General features: G+C 47.8%; 1 protein-coding gene across 2 annotated transcripts; it reads right to left on the bottom strand.

The window, feature by feature from the left end:
* Positions 1-310: 310 nt before the first annotated feature.
* Positions 311-8,750, bottom strand: LOC149272833 (glutamate dehydrogenase 1, mitochondrial). 2 transcript variants are annotated; one of them, XM_089506687.1, is made up of 13 exons: positions 8,360-8,750; positions 5,408-5,488; positions 4,784-4,839; positions 3,588-3,651; positions 3,237-3,331; positions 2,685-2,864; positions 2,354-2,491; positions 2,048-2,185; positions 1,890-1,970; positions 1,306-1,429; positions 1,130-1,221; positions 517-579; positions 311-430 (listed from the first exon to the last, which is right to left on the bottom strand). In XM_089506687.1, exons 1-13 carry the CDS (start codon positions 8,748-8,750, stop codon positions 311-313), a joined length of 1,623 nt encoding a protein of 540 aa, XP_089362813.1. The 2 variants fall into 2 exon arrangements, with proteins under 2 accessions (XP_089362813.1, XP_089362814.1); XM_089506688.1 differs by lacking the exon at positions 8,360-8,750 and adding an exon at positions 5,911-5,920.
* Between the last annotated feature and the right edge of the window lie 4,330 nt (positions 8,751-13,080).

The following is a 13,080-nucleotide window of genomic DNA, read 5'->3' as shown; positions in this document are numbered from 1 at the left end:
AGGCCTGCGCGCTCAAGTGCATTAGGGACAGCAACTGCTTACGAACATTCAGAATGCCCCGGTATATATATTTATTTATTACCAAGGAGGAGCACCAGATTTCTACTGCGCAGCCTCAGGTAGGGGGGAAACCAATATTTGGGGGTACATTTAAAGGGGTTAAAAAATATATATGGACGGAAGCATTCGTGTCCTCTACAAGGCATGTGAGGAGGAGGAGGGGGAAAGTCGAGTCTGGTGGTTACATGTAAACATGGATATATCTGAGATAGGATGACAGAAGCAGAAGACGCGGAGAAGCCTCAGCCGTTTATGTGAAGGTCAGGCCAGCCTCGTTGTACACCTTGAACACTTTCTCTATGGCGTTGACGTAGGCAGCAGTCCTGAGGTCCAAGCCCAGGTTGTACTTCATGGCCGTGCGCATGATTTGCTGAAATAAAGGGGGGAGAGACGTTAGCTTCCATCTGAATCCTCTTACAAGACCCCCCCCCCTTATAAAGCTGAATGACGTCTTACTCTTGCAGACCGCTCCATGGTGTAGGCGAGACCGGAATGAACGATGTCCTTCTCGGAAGCTCCCTAAAAACAAAAAAAAGGTAAATAAAGTGAATAAAAAAAGGGAAGTGATCGACGGCTCGCTTCCCTTTGCCAACTTAAGGATTTACTTTATTTCGCAACGTGAAGTTTAAGTCCTAAATCTCAGTTTTCTGAACCAAAATGAACTGTATTTGAAGACGGCCTCATAGCTGCGGTTTGTCGAATAAGAAGCGCCGCACCCATAAGTTTTAGACAATTTTGCACAGATCACGAGCCGTTGCGCAATCTTGCGGTTGCCCCCCATAGCCAGCAGGTGGCACTATAACATAAAACCCCCATTAAACCACATAACACACACGCGCGCACACACACGCACACGCTTTCCTTCCAGTCCAAAGGCTGCACTTATCTGAAGTGATAACTACGACACAAAGGAGGTTTATTTGATAAAGCTGGGTTTACATTACGAGCAGCCGACCCCAGCCAGTATGTAGGATGGCCCCGTATAAAAGCATACTAAAACCGATTTATACATTATGCAGGGCCAGCTAAATATCCGAGAGTTGATTCCGGGGAAAACCTCTTTACTTACAGATATTCTGGCCTGGAACTCGGCTGTTGGCACCACGGGGATAGAGCCGCCATGTTTGCCGAACTTCCGTTCTAGACTTTCTTGGACAGACACTGAAAGAGAAAAAAAAAAAAAGGAACGTTAGCATCGAGTGAAGCCCGGGGCAGAGAGAGGGGCCGATGCAGGGCGACACGTACTGAGTAGATGGTAGTTTGAGTCGCGCTCGTATTTGAAGGTCAAGCGGCCGTAACTGACATGATTGAGGTTTTTCAGCCACTCAAAGTAGGACACGGTGACACCACCAGCGTTCAAGTACAGATCCTGGAAAATAAGACACTTGTAAGAGACCAAGGAAATAAAGCCCCCCCGTATAATAAGTCAAGACTAATATTAAAGTCATCAAACATGGCGTTTGAGATCATTCTAGTGAGTTTAGGCAGCTGCATATTGGCCATTTTTACACGTTCTCTCTGTACCCCGACTCGTTCTATTCTTTGCCAAAGGCCATATAACGGCTCAGTTTTAATCACTCCCTGACTAATGAAAGTCTATGGAGGGACCGACTTCATTAGCGTTGCCATAAAGAAGCAGCTCAGTGTTGTGTGCGGGCTGGGAAAGCCACCCAGAATATCACATGACCGGATACTGGTGGCCGCCAGGTCTGTAGATAAGAGGAGCTTTTATTTGGCCAAAAAGCCAGGTTTTTGGTCGACGCCGGGGAGTTACTCAAGGCAATAGTCAGCCAATGCTGTGGTGAAGGGAATAGGAGTCCATGGCTTACTGGAATGACCATGATGTTCCTTTCAAGGAAGATCTTGTCAGCTTCGGGCGTTGTAGGACCGTTGGCACCTTCTGCAATGATCTGAAACGAGGAACGAGACGTTAAAATATACCCGCTTCCCGCGGCAGATCATCCATACCGCAAAGCCACCAACTCACCTTGGCTTTTATCCTGTGGGCATTTGACTTGGTCAGCTGTTTCTCGCTGGCTGCCGGGATAAGGATGTCACAATCTGCTTCCAGGATGTTTCCGTCGTACGGCTGGGCCTTCGGGAAGCCAACTATCGTTCCGTGTTGCTATTGGGAACCAAGGAAAAAATATTTGGCTAGAAGCAAAAATCCTTAGACGCAGCCTTCGTGCCAACAGCAGAACTTAGGCAATAAGTCACGAAGCCAACGGTCACGAACAAGTCGTTGGGTACCAAACCTCATGCGGAGATTGGATGCGTTACGCCGTCAACTTACCAGCTTGTAATCTTCCAGCTCTTTAGGGTCGATGCCGTTGGGATTCCAGATGGTGCCATCAATTTCACCGATGCCAATGCACTTGGCACCAAAGCGGTGGAGATAACGCATGGAGTGAAGACCCACGTTGCCAAAACCCTGCGAAGAGATATTTCAGGTTGTGAGCGGGACCGGTCCAAGCCTGGGAGCGGCCTACCATCCCACCAATGGCCAACACCAAGCGTGGCCCTCCGACAGGACGCAGTACCATGGTCAACTCTACTGCGACGCACCAGAATCACCCCAACACAAAGCCCGCCGCTCTATCACCAGCCATATCAAAGCTGAATACCTGAATGACAAACGTCTTGTCTCCGAAGCCAGGAGTCATCCCAAGCTGGCTCATGTAGGAAGCCTCGTTGATGAAGTTCTCGATGCCGTGGAAGACCCCCCGACCGGTGGCAGAGACGCGTCCGTGAATGCCTCCTTGGCTGATCGGCTTACCCGTCACACAGGCGTGAGCATTAATATCCTGCGATGGAGAAACAGACTGCTTAGAAAGCACGGGCTGAGACCTTAAGACGTTAGAGCTCATTCCCAGAAGTCTGGCGGGCAAACAAGGCCGTGGGCACTGGGCCAGAAGACTCCTGTGACGTCTCCTGAAGAATAAACCGGATACCCCCACAGCGTCAGACAGCTGGATTTAGGTAAACGAAAGGCTGCCATTGCCAGCGAAGTATTGAAGGATAACTTGCTCAACAGGGTCGTACTCGGGCAAGTCCAAGCATTGTGTAACGTAACGATCGGGCCTCGTTACAGGAAGGGCGGCGTTCCATTCTTATTGGGGCAACCAAACGTAAATCTAACCAACATTCATAAATGGAGACCCGTTGGTAAGTCTTACCGTGTGCCCAATGGTATTGGCGTAAGTGTCGGCTATCCAGGACATCTCCCTCTCTCCGGTGCTCATGTCAGGGGCAGGGACATCGATACCAGGCCCTGAGACACAAACACACCAGATGCACATGAGCCCAAACGCCAGGCTTGGGTTCAAGAGATCGCCCGTTTTACTTATGAGATGAGCCACCGCAGCACTGCGGGGTCACCCGGCACGCCAACAGGACGGCTTACTTGCTTCTTCACCGGCAGGGACCAAACCTACGATCCGCAGACCAACTCAAGGAGAGACGACGGCCCTAAAGGTCCACAGTTTGCCGACGCATGGAAGGAAATCCACCTGTTGAGCGCCACTTACCAATAAAGCCTTTCTTTGCCAGCTCTATCGTGAACCTCCTGGTGATCTTTTCCAGCTCTGCATCCTAGGAGAGAGACCATGGATTAGATCGCATTAAGGAAGCCGGAGAACATGTTTCACGCATGGTCCCTTTAAAGCCACCGTCCTTCTTACAAATGAATGGGGAGGGGGGGGGGGGGTCCAGCATTGCCCCCTCCAACCTTCACGGTGTCTCTGTGGAGATGTGCCCACCCGCCAATATATTTACTCCCATCACTTGAACGAGTGGCCAGTCAGAACACACACGTGGCCAACAATGGCGGCATTAGCTCATCGCTCTCGTGGTTGTCTATCTGGCTGAAACCAAGCCGGTGATGACAGACTTACAACCGCGGGGACGGGCATGACGGTGATCGCAGTTGACCCAGGCGTGAGCCGCCCGGGCCGTTGGCCAGGATCAATGAGGGCCACCTTAAGGCCCTGGGGAAGGTTCCACAAAGAACGTTCTCAATGTGTTTGCTCAGTTTATGAAAGCTTTAGGGCCCCCCAAAGCCAGATAAAAGAAAGGAGGACCAAACCATTGTCTCCATCCATACGTGGCATACATGGCCGATTCAGGCCACCTGCCCTTTCGGTTGGGGCGAGGTTGGAGGGCATTTTCCGTTGGGAGACTAAATTAGTTGTCACTCATCCTCATTCACCAACCAAACGTCTCTTCTCCACCGATGTTTTGTCTCCTTGCCGTGCAGCTCCGCCTCCTCTCTTGCATCTTGTTCCGTCTTCTTGCTTTGTCTCCTTGGACACTGCCTCCCGGAGAGTTTATAGGAAAGGGCGGAGCTTCCAGGACACACCCAGTCCAATGGGGGGGGGGGGGGGGGAGTGTGTCTGGAGGCTCCGCAGAGGCCATGGCCACAGTGCAGGGGACGAAGAAAGAAGACCAAAGGACAAGACGATGCATGAGAAGCGGAGCTGAGCGGCGAGGAGACAAAAGCGGTCGGCAGCAAAATTAGGGAGACATCGAGTGAATGAATGAACCAACGAGACTCCTGCCTCCGGTTAAGTTGGCTTTGTTGGGGGGGGGGGGGGCTCTTATGAGCCAATGAAGGAGACATCTGATGGTAATATCCAAACCAAAGAAATGATGGGGGGGGGGGGGGGGCAGCTTTTAAGAGGTTTCACAGATTCTGGCAATAAACTGGTTAAAATAAATCACTTACCGAGTAGTTCCTAGGATTAATTTTGACCCCAGCTTTGGCTCCACCAAAAGGCACATCTACAAAACACAACGTTTTAACCGATGAGGTCATTTCTCTCGTCAAGCAAACCCCCCCCCCCCCCCGCCGGTTCTCATAATATAGAAGACGAGGTCATCGATGTCCCTGGGGTGCAGTCGGACAAATTTAGAAAGTGCGTGCCGTTTAGGCTACTTGTGGATCGAAAGGTAAAACCAAGTGTCACAGCCCACCACGAGAGATTAGGGGGGTAGCCAGATGCCCAATTTGCCTTAGGGGGCGTTTAGCCGGGGGTCTGCCGGTTATCATGGGGCGCCAGCCCGGGTCTGCCCTTCGTTACTGGCTACTAGTATCAGTATATAACAGGCCATTGTAACCATTTCTACTAGACACGCGGACAGAGTCCTTATCGTATTGCCTGAACCACACAGTAGAACGGCTCCGTCTTAATCACCCAGCCGGACTCTCTGACTAATGAAAGTCAATGGAGGAAGGGACTTCATTAGCATCGCCGTAAAGCATCAGCTCAGTGTGGCGCTTAGGCAGGGAAAGTCACCCAAAATATCACACGCCTGACAATGTCGGAACTGCTGGAAGGCAGCTACTTACCTACTACCGCGCATTTGTAAGTCATCAAGGAAGCCAAGGCCTTCACCTCATCAACACTAACGTCTGTGCTGTACCGGATACCTGGGGGGGGGGGGACAAAAAGACACAGATGAGGTTTTCTAGGACCGTCTAGTCTGTGAAGACGCAAATCTCAACCCGTCGTTGGTCTCGTCTAAGATTCAGGAGCCACATGCCATTGCCTCGCTGTATCAGCCTCTACCACCTCTGCTGGGAGGCCGCGCGTTTGACACTCTTCACAGCATTCAGACCCAGAAGAGGCCCTCGGCGCGAGAAGCCGTCCAGTTTTGAGGATTCCTGCGTGACTCATGAATTGTTGGTTTTTCCACTGGACTCGGCCCAAACGCTTTCTGAATGAACCCTTTCCTTGCCACTCCCTGCTTTCAAAAAAGGAAACCAGCCCTGGCGGCTGTCATTTTGTTAAAAGCAGAAGAAATCCCATGAGATTCCCCCATTTTGGGTAAATTAGGCGCGCGCAAATAAGCACCATCCTACAAAAAGACTGCCAGAGAGGTAGATAAGAGGAACAGCCTCCCAGCAGAGGTGGCAGAGGCCAATACAGCGAGGGGAAATTAAAGGAGCCGGCTCAAGTCCTACCATGAAGGCTCTCGGAGAAGACCGTGGTGAATCTCCCCGTCGCCAACGGCGTTCCATCTTGTGTTCTAGTTCTAGGTCACATGGGAACCCGCCTATAAAAAGCATGTGATGGGGGCCAGCCAATAGCAGCCTCAGCCAAGGTCGCCGGGACTATGAGGGCTATTGGGGTCCACAAAGGCGGCATTTCTCAGGGTCTAGAGAAGGTCACCAGTGCCAGAAGGACCTCCTTATCACCCCAACCCGCTGGAACCAGTAACGTTACAGACGCGGACCACCATTCTTGTCTGCGCTGGGGGGGGCTTCTCGTGGAAGCAGCACAGGTTCCTTCATTCAACGGGGATCAGGGCTTCGCAGATAGAAAGCCAGGGGCCACAACAAAGTCTTAGATCCGGAAATCCCCTCACTGTATTAGCCTGTACCACCTCAGCTGGGAGGCTGTTCCGCTGATCTACCACACCTACAGCAGAGAGGAACTTGGCATAGCGAAGTCTATGGCTAATCACAGGGTCCCACTTAAGGTGGTCGCGTGGCATTAAGCCAGAAGGTAAACCTGGAAGACCCCGTCCTTGGGGGCCGTACTAATCACATTATATACACACCCTTTTTGTAAGGGGAGCTCAATATACCACTCTGGGCAAACTGAGCATGCGCAGAGCCACACTGCGACCCCTTACAGCCGACACACAAATTTACGATCCCGACAGCTGCGCATGCCATTATACCACCCCCTTCGGTGAACCGACCCCCTGTAAGGACTACACACAGGTCAAAGGAGTCAGAGTAGCCCGCCGGGCCGCGAGCAGCCAGAGTTGGTACAATGACAGACCGACTACGGCTCGGGGTGGCCAAATAAACACAATGGGACGCGGGGGAGGGGGGGGGATACAGAACGCTGTCAATGCAGAGGATCAATACCAAGTCATTAGGTTGTACAGCACCATGGAATATGATGGCGCTATGGACTAATGTGAACAATATGAAGATAAAGCAAGCACACCACTGGACCAGAAATCAGTTATTCACTATCAGTATTGTGATATACGGGCGCTACTCAGTCTAAAAACTATAGTAAAGGTGGTAGAGACATGGATCAGCATCCCAGCAGAGGCCATTTAAACATGCAGAGGAATCTGTGTTTGGCTCCTGCATGTAAGACGAGGCCGGGGCATTACTCCCAGACGGGAACGCTTCCAACGTTTATTAAACAGCGGAAAAGAAGAGAAAAATACTAGCAGCTGGTGTAATAAACACAGATACTACGCTGACCGGCTACACAAACACACAACAGAAACATACATATACACACACACACACACACAATACTAGCACACCGCTAATTATATATATTACACACACTCAGGGGGTAGGGATAGAAATATATACATAAAATATATCACGCAGCACTAAATATACAATACCAATTGTACTAGGTATATAATCAAAAATGCTAAATATACAATATATACATATAATAATATACTATTTAATAAAAAAAGATTAAAAAAATATTTGGCTTCTTTTGGATCAACAGCAACAAATGAACAGATATAGCAAAGGCTGAACTGGATGGACGCAGGTCTTTTTTCAGCCTATGTAATACTAACATATATATAATGATACACACTAGCAGCTGTCATACGATATACACTTTCCTGTATATTGTCATATCTGAACAGCTAGTGTATCTGTGTGCGTAATACACACACTATACACATAATATAACCCCGACATGACAAACACTATACATATATAATACATAACACATAGGACACACACGCTATACACATAATATAACATGGCAAACACTATACATATATAATATATAACACATAGGACACACTATACACATAATATAACCCCTACATAACAAACACACTGTCCTATGTGTTATATATTATATATGTATAGTGTTTGCCATGTAGGCGTTATATGTGTATAGTGTGTCCTATGTATTATATATTATATATGTATAGTGTGTTTGTCATGTAGGGGTTATATTATGTGTATAGTGTGTGTGTTCTGTGTTATATATGTATACACACACTATACACATACTACATGACACCTACATGACACACACACTATACATATATAATATATAATACATAGGACACACTATACACATATAACCCCTACATGACACACACACTATACATATATAATATATAATACATAGGACACACTATACACATATAACCCCTACATGACACACACACTATACATATATAATATATAATACATAGGACACACACACACACACTAACACACTTGTCAGTCTTCCACACAGCACCACCAATCACAGCGGGAGGGTAGAATCCGGATCCCCGGTGCCGGTACCTCCTTTGCAGGGTGTCCGGTGCTGGCTGTGCTGCGCCCGGTATCCCTCCACCACTTCCCACTCCCCGTTATCGCGCTTGATGGGGAAGCTGACGCTCAGGATGTGGTTGCAGGGCTTGATAATGCGCAGGATGCCCTTGACCCGGACCCGCTTCTGCTCGTCGGTCTCCCGGGTCTTCAGATCCTCCGCCAGCTTGTCCTCCACGATGCCGGCGCCCCGGTCGAAGAAGCCCTCCACCATCTTGAAGAAGTTGGGGTCGTCATCCTGGTCCACGGCCTGGCTGTAGCGGCGGAGAGGAAGAGCGGAGGCGGCCGGGAGCGCAGTCTCAGCGGCGCAGGAGGCCAGGGCTCCCCCTCCTCGGGTTACCAGCTCCCCCAGGTAGCGATACATGCCGGCGGTAGTCAGGCGGACAGACGGCTAACAAGCGAAGTGAATACCGTAGCCGCTGCTGCTCCGGACGCGCTCAGGGAGGAGACCGCCCGGCCGACGCCTTTATAAGGTAAGAGCCGAGCGCGAGGCGGAGAGGCGGGGTTCGCGTGTACACCGGAAACGGGGAAGGGTGAGGAGCTCGTACTCCAGCCTATGAGCCCGGAGAAAATCAAAACTGGGAGGGGCTTAGGTGCGCGCGCGGAGGCCCTAAGACTCGCTCTGCGCGTTCGTGTGTCCGTACGCGCATGCGCAGTCTCTCTCTTCGCTGTTTCTGGAGTTGTGTGCAAATTAGCGCTTCATGTTGTGCAATGTTACATGCGCTGTTAATGTGTTACACGCATGGAACATGGCATGCTGGGAGTTAGGAAGATCCAGACTGAACCTTTTATGAGGTCAAAGTCAACAGCGGTGTAGAGACCTCAGAGGTCTCATCTTGATGTGAAGGCGGCACCTCTTAGGCTCCTAAAGCCCCAAATAGAAACTACAGTGATGGTGAGGTAGCCATTTGACTCGGTAAGAGTCTTTTGGAAATTTGGGTTATCCTTTTGAGAATAAAGAAGTAGTACAGGCGGTGCACAGCGTTACGGAATCTGCTGGCGCTATATAAAGAAATGCACGATGCTGTCGGCATAGCAACCGCGTGTCCTGCGTGCCAGATGGCCGGTTCCGGGCCTGGGGAGGAAGAACGATCATCTTTAAACTTGCAGCCTACATGATGTCATACGGCGCCCACCTGTACAGTGATGTCAGAACCCGCTATCCTCGTCCCTTCCGGAAGCCTGGGGACCCCCAGAGGCTCCTGAACTATTAACCCTTTCATAGCCCATGGTGGAGATTCTATGTAGCGACCTGCCAAATGTGTTACCCAAATGGCTTATACCGGTCGTCATGGAAACCTCGAGTCGTCATTATTTAAAGATACACTTAACTGAGTCACCTGCATTCAAGCAGGGATATCATGTATCTTAAGTATATACCTCACTTGCTCGATTATAAGACGACCCCCCCCCCATTTGCATATTAATTCAGAAAAAAAAGAAAAAGCCTGAATATAAGATGAAAAAAAGGAAAAAAGTTTTACTAGTAAATATTAATTCATGTAAACTATTTTTTCATATTTTATAAAAACTATGATTGAGAAAAAATGCATGTATTATTTGTATTTCCTTTTATTTTCCAACCTGCCCCCAGTTATGCACATCTGCCCCACGGCTTGCCACTCTGCGCCCCAGATATGCCTTATACCCCCCCAGATATGCCTTATACCCCCCTATATGCCAATCTGCCCCCCAGATATGCCTTATACCCCCCTATATGCCACTGCCCCCCCAGATATGCCTTATAACCCCCTATATGCCAATCTGCCCCCCAGGTATGCCCTATACCCCCCCTATATGACAATCTGCCCCCCAGGTATGCCTTATACCCCCCTATATGCCAATCTGCCCCCCAGGTATGCCTTATACCCCCCTATATGCCACTCTGACCCCCAGATATGCCTTATACCCCCCCTATATGCCACTCTCCCCCCCCAGATGTGCCTTTTACCCCCCTATATGCCAATCTGCCCCCCTGATATGCCTTATATGCCCCCTGATTTACCGATGCATCCCTAGACGTGTCCCCCGTGCTCCAGACAGTGTCAAGTGGGGGCAGCCGGTGGATCCAACCTCCGCTGCTACCCCGGACTTCTGCCAGGCCTTCTATGATGGAGCACCGGCGTCACATGACCCTCCGGTGCTCCACCATAGGAGCCCCAGCAGAAGTGTCGTAAGAGCACGCATTAAAAAAGTCCAGAGACCTAAAAATTTTGTTATTATTCTATTGATATGTAAATGCCCCACACGGGGCATCAGAGGCCAACGTCACTCATGATAATATTATATATATTATATTATATTAACTGATTAATCCAGTACCTTACCAAAAACAATCTTTTTTTTTTTTTTTTTTTTTTTTACAAAAATCAGAATTTTTTTATTTTAGAAAATATTTTATAAATTAATAGTTGGAATTCTATAATTGTTGAAATCATATTAAATCTAATAAAAAAAAAAACAAAAACGTTATTTCTTAGTGACGTCGATAGATTGGCATTTTACAATTTTTGTTGTCAGATTAAATGAAATTCAAAATCCGGTACTTTTCCAAAAGGAATAATTTAAAAAAAAAAATCATTTTTTTATAAATAAAATATTTTAGATGACGTTAATAAAATTAATAATTGGCATTCTACAATTTTTGTAATTATGGAATTCTGGTACCTCTTCAAAAAAAAAAAAAAAATTATTCATAATTTAAAAAAAAAAAGAAAATTTGAGTGACATGGATAGAATTTATAATTGCCATTCTCCAATTTTTCTAATCAGATTTCATGTAATTATAACATTCTGGTACCTCTTCAAAAAAGAATAATTTACAAAAATATTCATAATAAAAAATAAAAAAAAAAATTGTTAAATATAACTCAAAATCCCCCCCCCCAAAAAAAAATACTTAAGAAATAATTACTACCCAGCATAGTTTTCCCCCCAAAATAATCATTTTTAAAGTTTCATATAATGAATTAATAGAATTAATTACTGTTTTATTTTAGCGGAGATTTTATATGGAAGGCAGCGATGCTTGAGGGGCGCAGAGCGTAGTCATCAAAGCCCAGCGTGCTGCGTTTCTGGAGACAATTAGCTAAATCTGGAAACCAGGTTTTATGGAGATTCGATTTGCGCTTTTTTTGGGGGGGAGGGGGGGGGGGTAGGAATTTCCACTATTAAGATATTTTGAAAAGTTCCAGATATTCTATTTTGGAATGAAAAGCATGAAAGTTTCCATTTTAGGAGCTTAAATGGACACCTTATTTCGCAATAAAATAGAAGAAAATGGGTAAAATAAGGTACTTTTGCTTAATAAAGCAGTACTCTGGCTAATAACGTTGAGGACCCTAACCCTCACGCTAAGAAGCCCCTAAGGCTCCAATGAGGATCCCATAGCCCATTCCATAGCGTTGTAGGGCAGGCAAGTTGAGCTTGAGTTGAGAAGAGGTAGGTCTTCTGGTGTGGTGGGTGATGGGGGGGGGGGTGGTCCTGGCCCCAAGTATGCCCCTCTCTGCCTCTAGCCATGCCCCAACACAGGTGTCTCAGTTTGAACAACCTGAAATGTTGGGGGGTATTTATGGAAATGGATATGGTCTTCTCTAATGACTGGGCCATTCCATTGGTGGTAATGGGAGGCTCGGACTGGGCATCAGGCACACTGGCCAAGTTCCAGCTAGGTGTTTGCCCAGTGGTGCCTCCCATGTACTTTGCACCGGAATAACTTTTTTAGAACCCCCACCATGCAAATTTGTTACAGACGATACTTTTATTGACCAGCGGAAGTCCACGTCCAGGTGGCCACATGATAACTGCAATGGAGGCCTTTGCTCCAACTGCTCCATTGATTTTTACAGCTCCTCGGGCCAGTCAGGGTAGATCAGAGGATCTCCCCAATCATCCCATGATTCCCACTGCCTTCAAAGGGGGGGGGGCAGTAGGGTAGTTACCTGGAACAGTGGCCAAAAACTGTTGGGCGGTATGCATGGATAAGAGCCAGGACCATGTAGATGAGTTTGACCTGCTAAGACATGGTCACCGGCGCACAGATTCTTGAAATTGCTTTCAAGAAATTAAGTTTTACGGATAAACAAAAGTACATGGGAAAAAAAATCTATTTTTAACCAAAGCATAAAAACAAAAAAAATTATGCCAGAAGGCAACCTGATTTGAGGCGCGGGAGTAGCTTTGTGGTGGCCACTCCTTGTGCTTTGTTGACGTGTTGCGGGAGATGAAAATCTTGTCTTGCTGGTAGTTTTGTTCTGTGAGAAAGGCCAACTATTTGCATTACGTTGGGTGGTAGATGAGTGGAACAGCCTCCCAGCAGGTAAAGATGTTGATGGCTGCGTCGTGCTGCGGCTACGAGGCAGCAATTGATATCAGAGCCCAATGGGTGGTCAGGGGAGATCTGAGGATCTCCCCAGCAGTCCATGATCCCCACTGCACACAAATGGAGGGCAACGGGGCAGCTTGTTGGGACAGCTGGGCAGCTCCTGAAAATAAGGACTCAGGTCACTTGGAGGCATGCAGAATGTATCAGCTGGACCTGGGATAGAATGCGCGTGTGTATGTGCTTTTGCACAGAGAGAATTCGGTATTAAAAGGAATAGGGGATACAGAATGCATCAGCTGGACCTGGAATAGAATGTGTGTGTGCTTTTGCACAGATATCACTCGGTATTAAAGGGAAGATGGAATACAGA

This window comes from Sceloporus occidentalis, unplaced genomic scaffold, assembly GCF_023333645.1.
Source record: "Sceloporus occidentalis isolate IW3139 unplaced genomic scaffold, rSceOcc1.0.p SCAF_413, whole genome shotgun sequence".
Classification (NCBI taxonomy): domain Eukaryota; kingdom Metazoa; phylum Chordata; class Lepidosauria; order Squamata; family Phrynosomatidae; genus Sceloporus; species Sceloporus occidentalis.
This window is presented reverse-complemented; position numbering and strand designations above follow the sequence as displayed.